General features: G+C 41.0%; 1 protein-coding gene across 6 annotated transcripts in view; it reads right to left on the bottom strand.

The window, feature by feature from the left end:
- Positions 1–25,017, bottom strand: part of TIAM1 (TIAM Rac1 associated GEF 1) — a 262,355-nt gene that overhangs the window by 80,914 nt on the left and 156,424 nt on the right. For all 6 annotated transcript variants that reach the window (XM_089512109.1, XM_089512114.1, XM_089512112.1 and 3 more), the window contains 2 exons: positions 19,238–19,682; positions 9,660–9,832 (listed from right to left, as the gene is read on the bottom strand). In XM_089512109.1, the coding sequence (XP_089368235.1) occupies positions 9,660–9,832; positions 19,238–19,682 (618 nt within the window). The remainder of the gene's footprint in view (positions 1–9,659; positions 9,833–19,237; positions 19,683–25,017) is intronic.

Genomic DNA, 25,017 nt, shown 5'->3' with positions numbered 1-25,017 from the left:
TATTTGTATGGACTTCCTCTAACATAAACAGTTCCTTTAATAAATCTCTGCAAATCATCTTGTTTTTGTTGTCCAGTGATATAAAGATAGTTGGAAACATTTACAAATTCTAGCACTACACTTTAAAATGAAGGGGGTTGGGAATGGGTGTTCCAATGCACTCTTAACCTGAGATATGAACCTGGCATCAAATCTTTAGTTAAGAGCAAGCTTTGGTTATTAGTAGCTATGGTTAATGTTTATGCAGACCTAACAATTAACCATAGCTAAGGGTAGTAAAAGCAGGGGATATGTATTCAGCTTTACTGAATCCAAACTCCTGTCAACCTGGGGAGGTCTTAGGACCACTGGCCCTGGCTGGTGCTGACATAGTAGCTTTGTCCCTGAGCTGAAGGATGTTTGCATTCAACTCCTACTTTGATCTGCCCCTCCTTCAGGTGGCAAAGCAGTTGTAACAGCAGATGCTTCTACCATCTCAAGGGATTATGCCACCATAAAAACCGTTCAACTGGTTCAAGGGATTTCTTTCTATTCCTAATCCACTCCAACCTCCACATCGTTGAGTTAGGATTTCACTGTTAAGTCTGCACTGGCCATTGATGTAACCAGTGGACCACTGCAGGCTTTAGGTGTCATATTGGGGGAAAGGAGAGATAAAAATTAATAAATAAATAAGATTCAAAAGCCAATCCAGAAATCTATCTGCTATGTCATTTTATTAGTTAGCCTACTTGCTTCTTTTCTTTTACCTCTCTAAGATCCATTAAACATAATTTCATCCTGTAACAATTTGTGTAGAAGCAAATTCTAATTTCTTACAGCAACCAATATATAGCTGATTTTTGTATGCAAGTTAAATGAGTTTTTTTTTTTTTTAAGGAAGACACCTCCAAGTGAGTTAAGAAGTCTTGAAAAAGCATATAAAATGCTTTAATCACAGAAATTAGAACAATCTTTATTCACAGGAAACTTGAAGTGAAGTTTAAATTATAATGGTTCACCATATCAAAGAATTTAGTCAACAGTTATGGCAATGTTTTGACTGGACAGTCACAGAAAATGAACATTACTATTATTATTTTAAGTTGCATTTGGAGGAGAGGGAGTAGGAGGATTGAGCTATTTATACTCTCGAACTGAAAAGACTGTTCTGCCTCTGAAGGAAAGGTTAAAACTTAAAAATAAACTGCATATACCTGAAATATGAGCATGCCATTTTTAAACATTGCAAGAATCAGGTATCACCATGTGACTTACAAATTTAGTAGATTTGTGTAGGCTGCATCATAGCTGCCTCACTGAAGAGGAAATTAGTGGGATATGTGTAGCATATTTGGATCCAAGACAGTAAGAACAGATTTACAATGAAATGCATATTTTGGCTGTATTGAACAACACTCTAAAGGAGCCCTGGTGGCACAGTGGTTCAATGTCGGTATTGCAGCCGCAAAGTTGTGAGTTTGATCCCAGGGCTTCAAGGTTGACTCAGCCTTCCCTCCTTTTGTAGGTCAATAAAATGAGTACCCAGCTTGTTGGGGGCAATTGGCTTACAGACTGTAAACAACTTAGAGAATGCTGAGTTCACTATTAAGCGGTACAGAAATGTAAATACTACTGCTGTGTCTGTCCGTCTCCAATGTTCAGTCACTTCAGTAGTTTCTATTCAATGTAAGTCCATCTAAGCAAGGTAAGATGCTAAAACTCTAAATCATGTCTTTTATTTTGTTCTCATATTACTGTATATTCATGAATTATCTGCAAATATATATTTTACTAATGTGATGTACATGGTTGAGCAATTCTCTGCATAACAAATCAAATTGGGGGAGATTAAAGTAATTTGCACACTCTTTTCATAATTACCTCCAATCTTTCTCTCCTAATGGAAACCCATCTCTGTTTCACCATCTAAATCCTTTAAAGCTACAAAGGTCCCAGTACATCACTAAGAAATAGTTACACAAATCTAAAAAACCTACTGATATATTCTTATTCCTATTATTCATTTTGTGCTCTTTCCCACAAGATGACACAGGAAAACCTAGCTCTGATCTTTCAGCAAGGAACTTGTAATAAATAAAGCTCTGTGTTGCCACAAAAGCTGTGCACTCCAAGTGACCCCTAGAGTCTTTACCCTCTATGACATTTCTTTTTTGAGAATTAAAGCCTCCAAACAAAATACATTTGTAAGATTTTGCAACATTCTATGAAGATCTAGTTTGGTCCTCACCAAATATAACCCCTGTGCTTCTTTTCTTCTCTTCCCATGACCCCTCATGCCCACTCTGTACAGAAAACATAACTTGTACTTGAGGAAGAAAATATAAGAGGTAGAGGTAAGAAAATAAATTATTTGAGAAGAGTTATTATAAAACTGCAAGAGCCCACTTGCCATTGTAAATGGGAAAAGAGTTATTACTGTCCTATACGCTTAAGCAGAAAAAGACACAACATATGGCAGACCTCCACTGCTGTGAATTAAAGAAAAAAGAAAGGGGGTGCCCATGGAAAACAAAGGCATAATTCCAGTTGCGACTATAGCTCTGAGGCTTTGGGGGATTGGGTCTGATTTGCAGGAATTCACTATTTAAGCCTCCCTAAGCCAAATGGCTGAGAAAATATGTCATCTAAAGGAAGTTAAAAGTGTGGCCATAATTTCCTCCCCATATAAATTCCTTACAGAAGTCAGGCACTAGGTTGTGGTTATAGTAAATGAATCTGAATTATGGAAAACACAGCTCAGATGTGGGCTGATTATGATTAATGTCAGAAACAAGCCCTATACAGGCATTTGATACCCACAAACATTGAATGTCTGAAAAAAGCAGCAAAAACATGCAATACCAACCCTACCTCAAATGCCACCATGACTGCAACCACACTCTTGACCAGATACATGACCAGTGCCAGTGAGATGGAGACAGGGGGAACTTCTACTTAGTTCCTCAACATAGAGGGGTGTCCTACTTAATGAGAATTCCTGTCCTGCATTCTCTGTGTGTTGAAGTATCCCTTTCAGAGGTGCATGTACTTTGTTGTTGTGTGCATTTCCGACTTACAACAAACCTAAGGTGAACCTATCATGGGGTATTCTGAGGGTGAGAGTGTGTGACTTGCCCAAGCTCTCCCATGACCAAGCAGGGACTCAAACCCTGGTCTTTAGAGTTGCAATCCACTGCTCAAACCACTACACCTTGCTGGCTCCTGTGCATTTACTACAAACTCCAACATTTGGCATGGCCTCTAAACCTTTGCCAAAGTTCTGTAACTGTTGTGCAACATTATGCAGTGAAAATGTTTTGCAGTAGCCCCCAAACTGCAAAACAACAGCAAACCTTTGGTATAGGTTTGGCAGTGACCCCAAATTTCCAGGTTTGTATTCCAGGTTTGTAATACACGCATCACCGTTTCAAACTAAGACCATTAACACTTTTGGCTGGGGTGGCATGGTTAGTACATACAACTGGATGTGTGTGTTTGGCTATTCTCATTTTTTACTATATTGTTTGCGATCTCTTCATTCGTTGGTACTCACAAGGCAACAATGTGGCTAAAATATGTTTCAATCTTCTAAATATAATTTTGGGAGGACACATTAACACAACACACACAAACAGTGCTTTTGATTTCTGACAAGTTTCTTCTGGATCTCAGAGGGATGCAGTTAATCACTTAAAATATATATTTATTAGCATGATTAATAAACAGGTCTTTTATAAATGAATTAGCAAAACATTTCAGCTTCTGCCTTTTTCTGTTCTTCAAAATGAAAGTGAACTGTATCTAAAAGGAGTTTAGAACATTCTATTGTAAACAAGCGAAAGTGGATGATGGTATTAAGTATTATCTGATAGATTGAGAACATGTAGTTTTAAAGCCTTATGTCTCTGGATCAAGAATTTTTGTTTTATAACCAAAGTACTAGAAAGAAGGGGCATTTCGGTTCTAAACACAGACAAATCAGAGTTGTCAGAGTCAAAATGTCTAGCTGCTGGTTGCTCAAGCTACTTCTCTGGATTTCAGATTTATAATTCCTGAAATGTTTATTTGAGTATGTGCTTCTGTTTTTGTGTTTTCAATACACACAATGGGGGTTGTCTACAACTTTTGATTGTCCTGGTGTGTAACCTATACTTGGGCCAAGAGACCATTGTGAGGAGAGAATACAGTCAAGTGGAATGGGGATGAGACAAGACTGCATTTTATTATATTGCTTAATTTATACAGGAAAAAATCATATGTGAAGCTGCTTTAGACTTGGAGGAAAGAGGAATGAATTCGATACGTGCCAGTGTGGTGTAATAGTTTGAGCATTGGACTATGACTCTGGAGACCAGAGTTCTAATTCTCACTCAGCTATGGAAACTCAATGGGTGACATTGGGCAAGTCACACTCTCTCAGCTTCAGAAAAAGACAAAATCCTCTCTGAACAAATTTTGCCAAGAAAATCCCATGACAGAATTTCCATAAAAATGACTTGAAGTCACACAGCAACACCATCCTCCCCACAAAGCAAGGTATCCCCTTGCATCAACAACTCTTGACTGCAGTTAAACTAGCCCTACTAAATTGCTCACAAGAGTTTGAAATGGAGGAATAGCTGTAGGTCTTCATTTACTCCAGGAGTGCAATTGTGGGGATGGAGGAATGAAGTCATTGCCAACTCAAAGAAGAACACTGCTCCTACATTTAAATTTTCCTTTTGTGCCTGGATTTGAGGGAAGAATTTTCATGGATTGGGATGACCTCATTTTGCCTCCTCCCTTTGGGCTGGCCAACCTTAAGCAAGATATTGCAGTTTGCCAGTAGGTTGCTGAGAAGAACATGTGGGCATATGAAACAAGGCAGCTAACTGTGGTGGACGAATAATTACAAGGGCCTCCTTCCTTAAAAAGTATGCTACCTGGTACACAATTAACCCCCCCCCCCCAAGTGAGTATATATCTCAGATATTAATGAACAGAACTTCAAGAAATTAGCAAAACATTTTGGCTTCATGGTGCTATCTGTTATGCGAGTGTATGTGTATATATCTCTCTCCACGTTCAAGAGCCTGGGTAGTCTAGCCAGAATGAGATTTCTTCAGAGAGCAAAACACTACAGTAATGTAAGGCCATTCGATATGTTCCACACTGTGCTTGTTCAGACCTTCTGGAAAGCAAGAGAAAGCAGCAGCAGACCAGTGATCCAGAACTCCACTCAACCATTGCAGATTCTGTCATAAACCAAAACTGTAAAATATTATCATCTTAGGAAATTACTACGTCTGAGGATTTTGGACCAACAAAAACCTGGCCATCATTATAACTTGCACTTCACTGTGCCAAAACAAGCACTCTGATACAGTTTTTATAGAACGTCTTATTATGAATGAACAGTTTAATGGCTATTGTTTATTCTACTGATGACATAACAAATAAGAATGTGGATGCAATGATTAATCTAAAATCCCACTTTCATTCCTGCTGGCTGGGAGGGAAGTCCTTCTGTAAAATGCATGTTTGAAAGAAATTAGGTCATAACCAGAGATTGCATTTGCTTTCTTTATATAATACACAGAGTAATATATTAGTTACAATAGTGGTGGTGGTGATTAAAAATGACCATCGAGGATCTACATAAATTCAGCCTAGACAATGAAGAAATCAAAATAGTTAAAGAGTTCATATACCATGGTTCAAACATTGATAACAAGGGAACTGGAGCCAAGAAATCAGAAGAAGACTAGAATGGGAGGGGCAGCTATGAAAGAACTAGACAAGATACTATTATTATTATTATTATTATTATTATTATTATTATTATTAACCTTTATTTATGAAGCGCTGTAAATTTACACAGCGCTGTACATGCAATCTTTTTAGTTAGACGGTTCCCTGCCCTCAGGCTTACAATCTAAAAAGACATGACACAGAAGGAGAAGGGAGTGGTGACAGGAAAGGGTAAGAGGTCCAGCAGTTCCTCTCAACCTCCGAGGCCTGGACCAAGGCAGATGGACAGGAGGGAGGGCTTGGCTTCAAAATGGAAGGTTAATCATTATTCAGGGAAAATACATACTCACAAGTAGGATAATACATATACAGTACTAAAGAGTAAAGAGATACAACTGAGCACTGAAGTTAGAATTGTACAAGCCATTGTATTCCCTATCAATATGTATGGATGCCAGAGCTAGGCAGTGAAGGTTGATAAGAAGAAAATTGACTCATATGAGATATGGTACTGGAGAACAGGGCTGTGGATTCCACAGACAGCCAAAATACAAATAAACTGATCCCCAAACAGACCAAACCTGATCTCAACCTAGAAGCCAAGATGATCACATTGAGGCTGTTGTACATAGGTCACATCATGAGAAGGCACGATTCATTAGAAAAGACAACAATGCTAGGAATGGTAGAGGGTAGTAGAAAAAGAGGAAGACTGCACACCACGTGGGTATATTAATTCAAGGAGGACCCTTATCATACATGAGACTGGAACTCGAATCCAGAGCCAATTCAAATTGAAGAGGAAGCAGAGTCAATTCAAATCCAAGGCAATTCACGTGATGAATTATCTCATGTGAAGAATGAAATTGTGGTGATTCCTGAGTCAAAGTGGAGCGAGTGCACATTAAATTATCACAGCAGTACATGCCATGACTTGCACATGCTCAGTGAGGTTCTGAACACGTCGTGAACCTATGCACTTCTGGGGTGAAGAAGGGGGACACTTCCTGGTTCCATTTTCACGTGAATGCTAGGCTCACGTGAATGACTGCTTCACGTTTCTTCCTCCCTTATATTTTTCTATCCCTGGCAGCCAAATTTAAACGGGTCCTCCATGTCAGAGCCCCCATCCATTTCAGCCACATCTACATCTACCCTCCTGTCATTCTCCTCATCCATTTCAGCCACATCTACATCAATCCTGCATGTCAGAGCCCCCATCCATTTCAGCTACATCTACATCTATCCTTCTGTCATTCTCCTCATCCATTTCAGCTACATCTATCCTCCTGTCATTCTCCTCATCCATTTCAGCCACTTCTAAATCTTTCCTCGTGTCATTCTCCTCATCCATTTCAGCCACATCTACATCTATCCTCCATGTCAGAGCCACCATCCATTTATTATTATTATTATTATTATTATTATTATTATTATTATTATTATTTCACTGCAAAATAATCAGTGTAGAAGCTGCAGGTTTACTTGGAAGTAATTCCTTTGGCTCTGAAGGAGACCCCTTTTGAAGGAGTGCAGAAATGATCTGGTTTCCCTTATTCTCCATGCTCCCTAAAGTACCACCCTCCATGAATCCAATCCACTCTCCGTCCCTTTCTAACAGTTGTCTTCACTTAGATTGCATCCACAGTTGGGAAATAATCCGGTTTGACTCCACTTTAACTGTCCTGGCTCAGTGCTATGGAATTCTGGGAGATGGAGTTTGCTGCGGGGTCCTTGGCTCAAGGCTATGAAATTCTGGGAGTTGGAGTTTGTTGCTTCCCCCAGCCTTTGATGGCCCCTACTGTTGCTCCCATCTCTCCCCCCAGCCTCGTTTCATTCCCTTCATTCCTGTCAGTTACATTCAAATGTTCTTGAAGGAACACCGGAAGCAAATGGGGCAAAAATGCAGTGCAGCATCATGGGAAATGTGAGACCTTGGAGGTTTGGGGGGTGTACCACGATGGAAACAAAGTTGCATTCCACACCAGACCAATTCGGATTGAAATTGAAGTGAGCTTGGAAACAATTTTTGTGAATTCGCTTGTTACAGAAAACACAAAAATCAGGAGTCACTTTGGATTGGCTTTGGATCTGGCTCGGAAGTACTCCCCATAGAAAGCAATCATGTGTGATAATAATCACGTTTTAACATGAATTCGCATCGTTGGACCTGCAGTGGCTTCGGATCAGAGCTGCAAAACCCTCCGTGTGATAAGGGTCGAGGTCGCAGCCCTGAGCTTGAGAGCTACTCTAAGCAGAGTAGTGGAGGACAGAGGGTCTTGGAGTCTCATCCACAGGGTCTCCATGAGTTGGAGTCAACTTGAGGGCAGTTAACAACAACAATATATTACAGTGAATCAGCGGTGGGAGAGGGAAAAAACTTATTGAAATAGTTGAAAGATGAACTGAAAATAATTACATCGCTTAACAAACAAAGTAATTACTCTCATCTAGCTTTTATAATCTTAATAAATAGAATAAGTAATAGAAACCTGCAATTTCAAGCCATACAATTATAGCATGGGGAATAATTTAGTGCATTATTCAGTTTAATGTATTCCAAAGTATATTTTGGAATATCTTATTTTTTACTCTTCAGTGAAAAGGTTTGTACATGGAAGATCAGCTCGTGAAAGACATCTTGCTTACCACTATCAATCACCCACTATAATGTCTAGTATCTGCAGTAAACCCAGGATGTGTCCCAATATGTATTCTCAGTTTACACAATGAAATAGGTAGGCCTGACTTAAACTCCATATGAATTAGGCACCCCAGATGAACTCGAGAATCCTTTGCAACAGTGCTACTGAAAGTGATGGTCCCTGGACTGGTGCTGGTTCCCAAGCCATTGAGAGCTAGTCCCTGGAGAGCTAGAGACAGCGTGGCATAATGGTTGGAGTGTTGGACTGTGATTCTGGGAACCAGGGTTTGAATCCCAGCCCAGCCATTAAATCCACTGGCTGACCCTGGGCAAGTAACATGTTCTCCAGGGAAGACACTGGTAAAGCTTCTCTGAACAAATTGTGCCAGGAAAACCCCATGATACACCATAAGTCAGAAATTACTTGAATTTTGCACACACACATACACACACACACACCCCAAAAGGGCTTCGAAGAAAGAAAGAAATGTACCCAGTGGGCACAAATAACTGTTAGTTACCCACATAAGAAAGCACAAGGAACATTGTTCTGTAATATGTAGAAGTCCTTGGCAGACAGGTAAAACGAGTGGTCTCCTTGGATGATCAGATTTTAGAAACCATTGATGTAATATAATCTATCTATGGCAGAATATCCAAAATATCTATGTCTCAATTCACCCAACCCCAACTAAAACATCTCCCTTGGTAAAATATCTCCTTCGGTAAAAACACATTAATACCACTCAGACATATTTCCAAGCCTATAAATTTCCAAGATCTATAAACAAAATTCTGAATGCTGTTTGTGCCTATTGCTGTACTGTTCTACAATCCAATCTGCAATAAAAAGAGTTAATGTACTGTAAAGTATATTTTCCCTGAACTACCAAGTTTCAAAGATATTAAATGCACATCCTTCTGTTTTGTGCAGACCCCACAACATCGCCCTGTGGAAGGAGACAGTGCCCCAAATATGTCATCACACAGTCATGGATCTACATAATAAGAGTCTCGCCTTACTGAAAAACTAGGAACAGATACTTGTCAACTTCAAATAAAGTTGCAAAGCCATTTGGTTACATGTTGACACCAGAGTGTTTGGATTTCTAGATGCCCACCCACTGTTAAAATAATTAGCTAGGCCAGTCACTAGAAGTTAAAATAATCATCTCTCAAGTGCTGGGGCACCATTCAGGACTTTACCCGAATGAAGAAAAACAACTATATAAATAAAGCATAATAATAATAATAATAATAATAATAATAATAATAATAATAATAATACAAGGACAGAACAAACCTGAAATAGGAAGGCATCACCAAGGGAATTGCTGAGGCAAAAAACATAATCCTTCTTTGGGTGCTCTGGAACTGCTTGCACTATGCTGTTTTCCACCCAGACTGCATGTTTTGGGATGCTATTGTGGTCTATTCCAGATCTCCCATCACTTTCATAGAAGAATAATGTACATCCTTAAGAAAAACAGTAAAGTATTAGCACCTCACATAAGATAACATTGCAGGCCACCCATAATTATCATGTCCCAATATGACAACATTCAGAATAATAAAAAATAGAAATTAAATTAATACCAATAAGATCTGTAACAAAATTTTCTGTTTCCTGTAGTCAGTCTGACATGCCTTCTTTTATGATATATATTCCACATCCCATTACTTCTTCCACCTGGGGCCTTTCACAGTAAACTATTATAGCACTATGAAACCACTTTCAACTGCCATGCATACATCTGAAATCCTGAGGTTGTACTTTGGTGACGCACTAGAGCTCTCTGGCTGTGAAATCTAAATACTCCCCAACTGTAAATCCCAAGGTTCCATGGGATGAAACCGTGGCAGTTAAACTGGAATCATAGTGCTATACTTGTATAGTATGAAAGGGCCCCCAGTTTCTAACAGTAATTACATACCTCATAAACTACCAGTCAGCACTCCATGCCCACAGACAGTCCTCCTTGTGATTTTTTTTTTAACTTACTTATGTACTTACTTAGACCTGGTACAAACAGGCATTGAAACGCCGCCCCTCTTTGCTGCGCAGCGTGACCACAGCAACCAAACCATGGGGCAATGCTGCACAGCGCAAAAGAAGCCGCCTATACACAGCCCTATAACGCCACTTCCTCTAAAAGACATGTGGGTGCTCACTAAAAGACATGCGCACTCTCGAGCCCTAGCACTGGGCCTTACTTACTTACTTAATACCCTGCCTTTCTCCCAATATGGTACCCAGGTGCTTACTTAATATAATTTAAAACAAAGTTAAAGTAACAAATAAACAGTTCTATTAAAAACATTATTTTACTTTACAACCATTTTAAAAACAGCTATAATTATAAACAAAGTAACACACGCTGGTTAAAAGACCTTTTACAATGGTCAATCAAAGACCTGGATAAACAAAAAGGTCATTGAACACTAGTGGAAAGGGAGCAGACAGGGGGCAAACTTACCCTCAAGTGAGAGGGAACTATACAATCCTGAAGCAGCTACCAAGAAGGCTCACCAAATGTGCTCATGATGGATCTTATGAAGCCCCCCCCCCCCCCCCCCGCAAAAACCAGGACCTAAAATTCACGGATGCTCATATTGGGAAATACGGTCATTCAGATATTCTGGAACCAAACTGTATGTAGCTTTTTAGGTCATAACCAGCACCTTGAATTATACCTGGAAATGAACCGCCAGTCAGTGAAGCTGTTTCAACAGGAGAGTGCTATGTTCCCTGAAACCAGTCTGTCAGCAATCTGGCTGCTGCATTTTGGCCCTGGTGCAATTACTCAATCGTTTCCAAATCAGCCCCACATAGAGCATGTTACAGTAATCCAGACAGGGTATGATGAATGCATGTCAGACATCTCCAGGAACACAACTGGCACACTAGTTTCAACTGTGTACTCTGGCTACTGCTGAGTCATGTGCCTCCATGATCAGGGTGAAGACCAAGAGTATACCCAAGCTTTGAACCTGAGATGTCAGGAGGTGTGCATGACCACACTCTGTTCTGAATCTCTATTCCACGATGTAACCAGGAGCAGCATTGTGTTATCTGGATTAAGCTTCAATTTGTTTACCTGATCCAGTACATTACAGACAGCACATACTGGAACTGAAACAGAGTCCTTGGAATTAGGTGGAACTGAGAAATATGGTTGGCTGTCATCAACAACTTGACCTCAAAACTCCAGATAAACTCATCCAGTGTTTCATGTAGAAGTTGAATAGCATGGGGACAGAACCAGGCCCTGAGGTACGTGCAGGACAATGGGTGTCAAACAAGAATCCCCCAATATTACTTTCTGAGTTTGCTCATTCCAGAAGAATTGGGATTATGTACCTTAAAACAGTGCCTCAATTTCCATCCCAGGGGGTAGCCCAGAAGGATATCATAGTAAATTGAACTAAGAGAAGCACACTCTCTCTCTATAATCCTCAGTGAGGGTTATCCATCAAAGTAACCATTGCCACCCCAGAACCAGACCTGAAGCCAGATTGAAGCGGATCTGGATAATCTAGTTTATCCAGGAATTCCTGCTTTTGCTCTTAGACTTTTTTAATACTCCTGAGAACCTCAGAACACTTTTGAGACTAACTGAATGAAAGATGTTGCAGCATAAGCTTTCATAGATTTGGTCTACTTTCTTAGATGCAAGTCTACAAAAGTTTATTGTACATCTGTCATTCAGTTAGTCTCAAAAGTGCTTCAATAATAATAATATTGGGATTTATTTATATGTCGCCCAATCCCTGGAAATCCAGGCAGCTTACAACAGAGGGGATAACAGATGGTTCCCTGCCCTCATGCTTACAATCTAAAAAGACATGACACAAAAGGAGAAAGGAATGGTGAGGGGGGAGGGGATCAGGTCCAGCATTCTTCTCTCCCTCTGAGGCCTGGACCAAAGCAGATGGACTGGAGGGAGGGCACTTTTTCTTAATCGAGGCCAGGCCCGATGGTGTTGGGCCTGTCCTTTCACTCTCTCTAAGGCCAGAAGATGACAATTGGAAGGAGGGAGGGGAAGGCTCTTCCTCTTCAGGCCTGATGGGAAGAGAACGCTTGAAAGCTGTAAGCCACAGCAGCCAACAACATTCAGGACAGAGGCATTGTGGATGACTTGGTAGGGAATCCGAAGATTGACTGCCCGGAGAACAAGGTCGCTGTGTGTAGTTGCCCCAAAAGGATCTCCCACTACAAGAAAAGCCACTACAAAAAAGGTCCCTTTGCATACTGATGCCACAGACTATGTTTCTGAGAACCTCAGAATTCTCGCAGGCATGTGGATATCTTTGTCTTCTTCATGAATAGTGTTGTTTGGGCTACCTAAAAACTGAAACTAGGAGTTTTCATTATGAAGACATATGATTATATTGGGCCAGAAAAGAAAGGTTGTTCAGAGACTTTTTTGAAGCACTGGTTTGAAACTGAAATTTAAATCTCCCTTCAGCCTAATAACAACAACAAAAAATACTATGCAGCTTAGATTGTATTTTTTTTTTCTATATTGTCTCTGTCTTCCTATAATGAATCACAGAATCATAGAGTTGGAAGAGACCACAAGGGCCATCCAGTCCAACCACCTGCTATGCAGGAACTCCCAATTAAAGCATCCCCAACAGATGGCCATCCAGCCTCTGTTTAAAGACCTCCAAAGAAAGAGACTCCACCACTCTCCAAGGGAGCGTGTTCCACTACTCTGGTTCCAGAACATTAAAGTGCTTTTGTATGATTCACCATTAGGAATCAGCATTTTTATTTATTTAAAATTGTGGCTTTGGAGAGTTATGCTAACAGAACTGCAGGAATCTTCAAGTACAGATAGTACATGTAGAAGGACATAGCTGTTGAGATGTATGAAGCAAAAAGAGCTTTGGAAAGCTGGAGCAAGGCCCTCGTTCATGACAGAAGGAGGTTAATGCTTATCCTATCACGCTTTCTACATTCATATGGTTAAAACATATGGTAAATGTTTTTCACTGGACACAGACCACCTACATCCATATCAGTTTTGGCCTTGGGTAAATTCTCCCTGTTTAAAAACTGAATCATGATCATTATTCACTGGATCCAGAAGAGATTAGGCTTACAAATTCTGTTCTTCCAAAATATTATCTGGGTAGGTGTAACGCCTAGTAGGAAACACATCTGTGAGTGTGACAAGTCTCTATTACGGAGAAGGAAAAACAGTCCCTCACACCAAAAATAAAATGAGTAGAAGCTAAATGACTTAAAAATCTAAATTAAAACTGATACCAATTAAAGTATTTTGGGAGGCGGGGGGAAGGATGTGGAATAAAACACATTGTGCATATCTGTAATTTTTAGTCAATGCTACAGATGACTACGATTGAATTCTACCTGTAGCTCCAACTAGGGAAAACTCACAGAATCAATTGTAGTTTCTTAAATATTGACTCACCATTCAAGATCTGATACAGTGAGGCTAAGCTAGAATCATATTCATGGCAAGTAACACAGCTCCAGGTTCACTCACCACAAAATGGGAGAGCCATTGTTGTCTAAACCAATGGCAGAGAAGCATGCCTTGGCACAAGTAGATATATAAAAGGTACCTCCCAAGAAATGAAGGGGGGAACGATCTGCTGCATGCTGAAAATGTTCCATTTTAAAAGAATGAACTATGAGAAATTTTCTAAAATAAAGTTTTATCCCAATCCAGTCCCACAGGAAAGCAACAGGAATGAGGTTTCCATTTCATGATATTTTAGCTGTTTGTAAACTTATTATCACATCAACATAAAAACAAAGTATTGCTTTCAAGATGGTAGAATCAGATGAGTTGGAAGGATACAATTAGTTGTTCTATCAGGCAATACAAAATGTGCATTTTAATCTTCATTATTTTCCTGATTTCAAGTTATCCTTAGTTATCATGTTGCTATAATAACCCAAGACTTACAGAAAACATTTTCAGCAACAAACAGCAGATGTTAACTTCAAAGCCTAAATACTAACATTATTAAGCCCCAGTAATCTGAGAAACAAACAACGAACACAAGTCACACTTTAAAGTAACACCTCTTTTATGTCCCTCTGTCCTTTCTTTCCTTCCAGATGGCTTTCTGTTTATTTGTAAACATCACCATCACACTTTCCCATCATGCTGCCTGCATGAATGATTAGGCCACCTCCTTTGCTCAGTCAGCCATGGTGAGTGTCTGAGCTATTTTTCTGACCTCTGTAGCAAAGCAATGGAATATATATTCGGCTCCTATAAACTGCTGCTGCAGGCAGTGCTTGTTACCAAAATGAATAAAAGTGAAATCACAGAGTCTGCTTTTTATCCCTTGGTCTCAGCCAGTAACCTTCCTGTCATTGCTGACCTTTCTGAACAATAAAGCAGATAAGCTGAGTTGCAGTGTGGCTTTGCCTCTGCCCTCTTTTGGGTTGGGTTCCATTTTGACACTTTGTTCTCAATTATTACATAAAGTGGATTATAAAATGTGGGCTGTAGCATTGAATTTTTAATTTGGAAGGAATCCTTCCATACAAGACTAAGGTGATCTATTTTGCTAAGTGTTTATCCCTGGCTTTTGCATCCTCATTGATGGGAAGATGCAGATCAGATAGGAATTTCAGAAGTGTGGATCTCATGCAACAATCTCCAAGCCACAATGTTTTTGTCATGTGTTCCATCTTAGGCTGAAGTGGGAAAACATTTTGAATTAGGATAGGCAACTGTAGGGAAGTAAGGGACAGATTCCCCAGCCCCAAGTCACCTTGCAGGCCCCATACTCCCAAACACCTCCATTTTCCTCTGCAAGCCCCACAATCTCAAATATTTCACTTTTCCCCTACAACTCTTTTCAAAATGGCGACAGCATGTGACACTGTGTCACTTCCTGCTGCCATTTGAGAGGGCTTCCAATGAATATGGAGGTATTAGGGAAGGAGTATTACCTTCTGTGTGAGGGTATTTTCACGTGTGTTCAGTTGTTTGGTGGGCTTTCTGTGTGGGTTTGGGCCATAAGTTGCCCCAAATCATGGGAGAATTTGGGGGCCTCCAGGGGCCACAAAAGTAGGATCAAGGGTCCGCAATTTACCCACTCCAACCTAAACAGTGATATGTGCATAGCCAGAGGCTGTCCCTTTCTCCTCCTGATCATTGTCATGGCAAACATACAGCCGCGACAACGCTCCACAGGAAAAAAGATCTCCAAAAAGAGCTCCAAAAGAAGCTCCTTGCTGCGATGCCGCCAAGGTGCCATTTCCACCCTGGGGCATCGCAGTGACATCATGCATGCACCGTGCTGTTTGGATGCAGCGTGCGTGTGATGTCATCGATACATGTGCTGTGTGGACAGCACTGCGTAACAATGGTGCCGTCCACACGAACTAGGGCTTGGGAGCGTGCAGTTGCTGCGTGTTTCCGAGCCCTACTTTTGGCTTGAGGGCGCCACAAGGCACCCGTTTTTATCGGGCCCATATGACCAAATTCAGAACCTTTCACCCATGCTGCATTTGCCCAAGATGTGAGCCACACGTGAAGAACAATATTGCCAGCTGAATCCATCAACTTAAAAGAAGGTAAACCTTCCTCACAAAACAGATTAAAAGCAAGAATGGGAACAGAATTTCTGATTGTCATCCTATGCAAATGTACTATGAAAAATAATAAGTATGGGTTGTTGTAACTGGTAACTAATGGAACATACTATTTCAAATAAGTAGATCTAGGACTTAGGTGTAAGTTCTCCTCTAAGACTCCAAAAGTCCCCCCCCCCAAAGTTTATATTCTTATAAAATCCAAACATTTTAGTGGTATTAAGCACAAAGATAAAACACATTAAAACGCTGAATTAAATTGCTGTCATCACAGATCCACTTCTTGGGGTTCACTTTCAGTGATAGCAGAAATGGTTGTCAAACGCTGCTGAAACTTTTGAAACTTGGCTTATAGCAAAAGCTAGAAAATGAGTATCAACTGGAAATAAACACTTGTTTAGAAGTTTCAGAAGTAAATGGACCTCATTTCCATTCACTTTTACTCCCTGTCATAGAATCTGTATGTAGAAAGATCTTGTAGCACCTTTGGGACTCACTGAAAGAAAGAAATGGGCAGCATGAGCTTATGCATCTGAGGTAGTAGACTGAAGTCTAGGAAAGCTCATGCTGCCCATTTCTTTCTTTCTCTCAGTGAGTCTCAAAGGTGCTACAAGATCTCTCTATGTACATTCACTCATTGACAATGCTTCTGTCCTGACATGTATAATAGCATAATTTTTTCTTGTTCGCGGCATGTGATGTGGTCCCCACCCCCCACCTCCACCCCTAGTTCCAAATATTTTAGCTCCACAACAACATTGGAATACAGAGCTATCTGAGATGCACTAATTTACTTAAAAACACTTTTTAAGTGTTGTGTTGAATTAACCCATACTTTCTAAGCGTTTTGCCAAAGCTGGGATTTTAATTTACATTTTTCATGCCTGGACTCAACAATCTAGTCATTGTATCATACCAACAAAATATTTTGCCCTCTAAAATATGAATTACGGAAAATAAACTGCCTAGTAATAGTAATTGCAATTATTTTCTTAGTATGGAAAATAAATTGTCTAGTACTCAAGGTTTATAACAGTTATTTTAACTGAATATAATCAGGTTACAATGCTACCTCCATTGAATCCCCCGTGCAGTCACCCATGTGCTCTAAGGGGTTGTTCCCACTTAAGATTTGAAACGATTTAAAATACAACGTTTTTAATAAAATCGATTCAAAATAACACTGTTCTTATCCCGCTATCCGAATCGCTTTGTTCATCGTTCCCATCTGGTTATTTAAATCGAAGTTTTTACCTGCAAGCGTTCCTACTTGGCATGAAATCAGTGTTTAAATAAAGCGATTCTTCTCCTCCATACCTTATTTGGAGCTGTCAATCAATAGTACGTCAGAATGACGTAACGTTAATCCGGAATATTTGGAAGCGATTTATCTTTTGGCATCGTTTCCATTTCATTGACTGTTTGTGAATTTAGCAAATTTAGGAAAGCGAATTTAGGAAACCCAAGCTCTTTCCAGAGGAACTATGGGATAGGTTTTGCATGAAAGCATCCCCTCTTCATGTCTCCCAAAAGACAGCCAGGGAGAATCCCTTCAGAGAGCACAGAGATCAATGGGGGAGGCTTCTGGCAAAGCGAAGCTCTTTCCAGAGGAACTATGGGATAGGTTTTGGAGGGCAGCATCCTGTCTCCCAAGACAGCCAGGGAGAATCCCTTCAGAGAGCACAGAGATCAATGGGAGAGGCTTCTGGCAAAGCGAAGCTCTTTCCAGAGGAACTATGGGATAGGTTTTGGAGGGCAGCATCCTGTCTCCCAAGACAGCCAGGGAGAATCCCTTCAGAGAGCACAGAGATCAATGGGAGAGGCTTCTGGCAAAGCGAAGCTCTTTCCAGAGGAACTATGGGATAGGTTTTGGAGGGCAGCATCCTGTCTCCCAAGACAGCCAGGGAGAATCCCTTCAGAGAGCACAGAGATCAATGGGAGAGGCTTCTGGCAAAGCGAAGCTCTTTCCAGAGGAACTATGGGAGAATCCCTTCAGAGAGCCCAGAGATCAATGAAGGAGGCTGCTGGAAAAGCAGGGAGGGAGCACTCTTCCCAAAGATTCTCTTTCCAGGGTTGGAGGAGAAGGCAGATTCCATTTGAGAAAGGGAGGGAGAAAGGCTCTATCCCCTCCCCCCATTGATTAGAGCCCTTCCCTGCCTGGGTGAGATCAGATGTCTCCTCGCGAGGAGCCATCCCTTCCCTGCCTCTCCTCCGTTAGAAATGGGCTCTCCCCACACAGAGGGGAGGTTGCAATCCACCGGGGGAAGCCTTGAGCAGCCGGGACTTCAGGTGTTTAAAGCGCTGAAGAGATTAAGCGCCTGTAAACCATTAAAATAAAAAATAAAAATAATCCTTATCTCTTATTGAAAGACCACAGCGGACAAAGGGGTGAGGGAAGCAAAAATGGCGACAGCCAGACGGATGGGGACAGAAAGGGCAACTCCCCCAAGGACAGCCCCATCGCACTCCGCTCCTCCCATTCATCTAAAGCAATTTCAAAGGCTGTCGTTCCTATTTAAATGCTCCGGTTCCTAAATCGAATCAATGGAAAAACGTAGGTCGGACCCTAGTGTTTTTTTAACACGCGTTAAATGAGGAAAACTCGATTCAAAATTTTATTCCGCTCTACAATTCGATTTGTAGTGGGGACGATTGCGGGTTGCTCTAGAACCGTTGTAGGTTTAAATCGGATCCTAATAGGAACTCCACTCCTTGGATTCGATTCAGAACGCGGGGTTTCACCTAGTGAGAACAACCCCTAAATCTGCTCTACAAGGCCAGGGATCCCTTTGAAGTGGGTTTTTGTTTTCATGCCATAAAGGGCTACAGAAGGAAGGCAAGCAAGTCCCAAATTTAACTGGCTTTGAATATATAAGCACGTGGCATAATGGAGTGCACCGCTGGATCTTGACCTGTTTCTGAATTATGGTTGCCAGCTAGAAAACTGGAGATCACTCCTATGCCTTTAATTGATAGTTGTGTAGAAGTGAGAATTTCAACAAGTGTTGCTCATCATGCAACCAGGCACAAGCAACACCTGCTAGAATTCCCTCTTCTAGACATCCATTAAAAGTAGAGAAGCCATGTCCAGTTTCACTCGGACAACCCTAATCTTAATGAATTATTTTTAATTGTTTCAAAATACCACAAACCCTTCAATATTTTTGCTACTTCCATATAAACAAAGCTGCTTTGGTTTCAGAGGCAATGTTCTCCATTACTACTTAAATCAACTGACTTCTCTTCTTTTTAAAAGTATCTACATGTCCACACAAATAGTGCAATCACTTTACCTTTTAAGGACACCCAGTATTGCTTCCATTTCCTCCGTGTGGCTAACTCCACCTTCTTGTTCTTTTTGTGGACAAGAAAATTTTTCACTGCAAGAGCTCCAGCCTTCCGTACAGTCCCTTGACCGGCGGTGAGAAGAATATCTGACTGTCCTGGAGAACTCAGCGTCCCACTGCTCTGCTCATCACTCAGGGCAGAACCAGCTTCATCCAAGTTATCGTTGGTGCTGCTCATCTCCAGCTCCCTCCGGAAGTTCTCATAAACTCCCTGACGGGCGCCATCTCCAGTAGAAGAGCTGCCACTGTCACTGCCAGCAAAGGCCCGACTGGTTGTTGGAGAGTAGCTGGAGTTAGTGGCATTCGAACGTCTAGAGAGGAGGTCTGTGTCAGTTGTTGCTCCCTCAATCCCACTGTCAGCAAATTCACTTCCTTCACCTGTATTTACATCCTGGTTCAAATCAAAGAAAAGAAACATGATGGAGAAGTTGTCCAAAACAATCTAATTCAGGAACAGGATTTGTTTAGGTATAATACTTTGCTAAATATCTAGAACAGCCTTCCCTGACATGGTGCCTTCCAGATGTGTTGGATTAAACCCCCATTATAGCCTACAGTGGGGAACCAGGCTGGAGAAGAGTGACAACATGACCTCTAATCCAAAATCAAGGAGGCCACAATTCACAGTAAAATGCATCACATTTATCTGACCCAATCTCCCTTAGGCAATGTGGAAAACATAGATTTCATTGTCTTTGAAATCATAATATTTTTATAAAGTAATTTGAGATACTGGAAACAATCCAGCAAAGTTGAAAACTTACAAACATCAATCTGAAATGGTAATATAAATGCTGAAAGTGAAAAATGGGGGTGGGATTTTTTTTCAATTTCTGGCTCTTTGCTGACACTGGATTTTACGATTGTTTTCCTGGTGAAGATGCTGCTGTAATTCATAATTTTTAGGTAGCGTTTGTCAAGTTTTTTAAAAAAAAAAACAATTAATAACACTTTAAATTAGAATGTGATAAAAATAATAGGTACAATTCAGTCCAAATACAAAATGTAAACATTTATTTCAATATGAAGGAGAGAGCTAAACATACCTAATCATCCCATTTAAAGTCAGTGGGACTCCAATGTTCTTTATTCTAAGATGGATTCAAATCTACTGTTTTCATGAAGATCAAACCCTATGTGTTTACAATTCCCACTATAGTACCCATTACTTCCCACATTATTCTGGAGGGTTTCCGGACCCTCAGGACAAGCTGAGAGGAATAATCAGGGACTGCAGTAGGGAGAGGGAAAACTTGAGATCTAAACTTGTGTCTGGATTATATATCTATATGTTTTGTTTTGCTTTACTTTAAACCAAATCAATTGGTTGTAAATTAACACTCATGTGTACATGTGTACACATGAGCATTTGACTATGACTCTCCATTTCTTGTTGCTGCATGCCTTAAAGTTGTTTCTGACTAATGGCAACCCTAAGGAAAACCAATCATAAAGTTTTCTTGGCAAGATTTGTTTAGAGGTTTGCCATTGCCTTCCCCATAGGTTTCCATGGCCCAGCTGGGATTTGAACCCTGGTCTCCAGAGTCCTAGTCCAACGCTCAAACCACCACACTACTCTGGAGGTCAGGGCTCAATTCCTCACTCAGCCATGGAAACCCATTGGATGACTTTGGGTGAGTCACACACTCTCAGCCCCAGAAAACCCCATGATAGTTCCACTTTAGGGTTGCCAAAATTCTGAAACAACTTCAAAGCACACAACAACAACAACTGTGGGGTGCAAAACCCTTAATATTTTCTTGAAGAATTTTACATATTACGACACAGAACCTCATGTGAATGCAAATGACAGGAATATAACAATAAACAAAATAAAGCCTTTTACTATTTATTTCAAAACATTTTCTGCATCTTATTAATATTCAAGAGCTGCAGCTTATCCCTCTTTAACCTATTTTGATTAACAACTGTTCTCCCTCTCTTTCTTTCTCCCAAAAGGAAAATAGCTGCTGTAGGGCCAAAGAGGAAGACAACCTCACTGAATATTGAGAAGAAACTGCTAAATATAGATACTTTTGTACATATGAGAATCCATAGCTCTTTAGATTGCCACCTTACTATTTTTTTTCCTCTCTAGAAGTAGCTGCATGTTAAAAGCTGCCGAATTTCCATCTCATTTACGGCTGGAGGACAGTTTCAGAATGCTGAATTATATATTCCTGAAACATCCCCCCAGCATTATAGTAATAGAGCACTCCTGTGGGTGAGGAAGGGGGGCAAAAAAACCACCAAGCTTCCCAGCTAGCTGATCAAGGAGAATTGCCTGCAAATCTGATTGGATGCTGTGAGCAAGCTAAATGGTACAGCTGCTCCCTAAGCAGAGCTCTCTTTGAAGTGGTGAGGAACACACACACACATGCACCACTTGGAGCTGAGAAGCTTATGAATTCGAAAAAAAATGTGAATGGCAGGGACTGGCGAGTGATGAGCCTCTTCAGCATCCTTGATCATGCATAAACATTCTCTGACATGTCTTGAAATATGTTTCTGAATTCTGGTCATGCACACACACACACATATATATAGAAAAACATCATGGGGGGAAAAACATACAGTAATCCATAAATCTTTCACAAAGTTCAAAGGTAATGTTCTTCCAAACCAGCCTCAAAAGGCGACACTGCAGGATTCTTCTAAGAAAACGTATTTAATGCAGTGCAGTTCATACGCAGTGCAGCTGGGGGCAACTTGTTTTCACTGCTCAGATTGGTCTTGAACGACCTCCTGATACACTAGTAGGCATCTAAGAGAGACAATTAAGGACCAAATCTGAAAAAGGTAAAACTGCATTGCTTTCATTTCACCAATGCCACCTCTAAGCCTAAAAAGCAGAAATGGCAGATTTTTGCCTTCTAGATCTTTTCCAGTCCAGTCACTAGAAGCCTCAACTAATATAGCCAATAGTAAGGATTCCATTGGAAGCTTTCATCCAGAACATCAGGAAGGCCAAAAGGTTCCCTGACCTTGCTACAAAGAAGCACAACAACTTGAAGAATTTGGTGTTTACTCTGTTACATTTCACTAAAATGCAGGCTTAAAATAACTGTACAGTTCCCAGAAAGAAAGAACAAAAGAACGAAAGAAAGAAGTGTATGAGAGAGAGAGAGAGAGAACATTAAACAATTGATTTTAAAAAGAATGTAGGATAAGGGCAGTGATGGCGAACCTTTTGAGGTTGCCGTGCCAAGGGTGGAGCTTCCACCCTCTGAGGGCGGGGCTTCCACCCTCCAGGGACGGGGATTTCCCTTGCACCCTTTCCCAGCCTCCAGCTGTCTCTGAGAGACAGCTGGAAGTCGGGGGAAATTGGGGGACGGGTGACAGGCGCGCACCTGCTCCTCTTGCCCTTCCCTTGGCCTCCAGCTGTCTCTCAGAGACAGCTGGGGACCAGTAAGGGCCTGTGGGGGGCAGGAGCAAAGGGTCCGCAGGCCCTGCTCCTGTCCTCGGGGCTTCGCCAAGCCGGAGGTATCCTCCGGAGGACACCTCTGGCCTGGCGAAGCCCCGCGGAGAGGAGGAGGAGGCTGCCCGCCCTTTCTTCCTCGGCCCTTGGCTCCACGGAGCCCTTTCGCGCGGAGCGGAGGCCAAGGGGAGAGGGGCTGGGCACGCGTCCCAGCTCCTTTCCCTTCGGCACTTCCCTCTGTGCGAAAGGGCTCCATGGAGCCCTTTCATGCGGAGGGATGGGAAGCCAGGAGGGAAGAGGGCTGGGAGGAGAAGCCAGACGCACGCGCCTGTCTCCTCCTAGGCACCATTTTCTGGCTTCCCGCTGTCTCAGAGAGACAGCAGGAGGATCAAAAATGGCAGGGGGGAGGCGGAACAGGCACATGCGTGCCCGTTCCGCCTTCTCCCTCGCCCCATGCCTGGCGAAATGGCGATGTGTGCTACCCGTGGCACACGTGCCATAGGTTCACCATCACGGGATAAGGGGATTCCAGTCCTGGAACTGGATAGATTGTTCTTGGGGTGATTGGTCACCAAGACACAGTAAGCCTTATTTCAGCACTGTGCAAATGTCACTTTTAGGCTGACACAACCCCTGTGGTTATTCTAGACCAAGCTGTCAAAATGGATGAAAATAAAAGTCTCTCTAAGGATTACATTCTTCATCTGCGTGGTTTTTAGAGAAAGTGGGTCAGCCTTATAAGTAATTAATTTCTAATTCCATCATTATGAAATATCTCCTTGCTACTTAAAAAATATTTCTAGGTAAATATTACCCATATATCTGTAGCTATGTTTATCTTGCTCCTCTTTTTAAAAGGCAAAAGAGTTATACAATCTGAAGAGAAACCAGAGTATCCTCCTCTTTTTAGGCATTTCTTCCTCTAAAAATTATTTTAGCAATACACACATATTATAGCTCAAAATATGTGTTTTTAAAATATGGAAAAGATGGAATATTGACCAGATATTAAGAATTCAATTTGGAAAAGTTAATATAAACAAAATGCATTGGGAAGATGAAAATGACTGCACTGTCTCATGGATATGAGAACTGTAACTGCTACAGTGTTTCTAGCTCTATATACTCCCACTGATATATATTCTACAATATTTGATGGACTCACAATCAAGCAATGAGGATAACACAAGACACTTAAATGCTGGTCAATCTAGCTGTTGATTGTGTGAGCAGCAGTCTTACTCAGTAATACTACTATGTACAGTATTATTATGGTATTACGGACAATCATGTTGTGTTTTGTTGGTTTTTTTGAAACATGGAATTTTAGTTTGAAATAAAGTTAGAGAGGGAAGAGGAGGAGGATGTAGGCCATGCAACAATGTAAGAAGAGAGTACTGTATTAATTTGGGGGGGGGGGGGGGAAGGATATTCATCCTATCTTTACTATAGCGTGGGAAAGCTTGTTCAGACTGCTAGAGTAAAATATCTAAAGGTGAACCTCACTAAGTCTAGATACATAAGTGAATAGAAGTTTGAAGTTCTTTTGCACAGGAGATAGATGAAATCCATGAAGGCACAACTGTACAAGTAAACTGAGCACTATCCATAAATCAAGTTTCCCGTCTAAAACTTGCAAATGTAGTATTCAGGGCCATAATATTCAGATGAGAAAACCAGACTAGGGATTAAAATAAGATTAGTAGAATTCATTAAAAATGTGGCAGTTATGGGTGAAGGCAGATGTAATATAAAAGAAAAACTCACAGCATGTCCCCCTGCTACAAGGGAACCAAGAGTTCCTCATCCCTTTGGAATTAAAATGACAGATGTTAACTGAAATCAAATGCTTGTTCATTTGTCTCTTGCCCTCACCTCCTACATGCTTCAAGCTGGCTGCCCACTTTTGTTTCAGCACTACATCAAATTCTATTTATGCATTTCCATTTGTTGCCTCTTTACTTTTAACCACTTTTTAAAATGTGCAAAAGTTTGACATGTTTTTACAAGAAGTTAGTCTATCTCCATCTCATATCATATTGTAATACATTCAAGCCTTTCATGCCCTATGTAAAAGATAAAAGGCACGTGTAAAATGTTACTAGTCATCTATTCTTATCCATGAGAGATCCATTCTGAAGCTGAGAAAGTGTGACTGGCCAGAGGTTACCCAGTGGGTTTCCATGGCCGAGTAGCAGTTGAATCCTGGTCTCCAGAGTTCTAGTCCAATGCTCAAACCAATACACCACACTGGCTTTAAAAAAATAGCTAAAGTAGTAAGCATTCCAATGATGACTGCAAGTGTCCC

The sequence above is a fragment of the Sceloporus occidentalis genome, unplaced genomic scaffold (assembly GCF_023333645.1).
Source record: "Sceloporus occidentalis isolate IW3139 unplaced genomic scaffold, rSceOcc1.0.p SCAF_2, whole genome shotgun sequence".
Taxonomy (NCBI): domain Eukaryota; kingdom Metazoa; phylum Chordata; class Lepidosauria; order Squamata; family Phrynosomatidae; genus Sceloporus; species Sceloporus occidentalis.
This window is presented reverse-complemented; position numbering and strand designations above follow the sequence as displayed.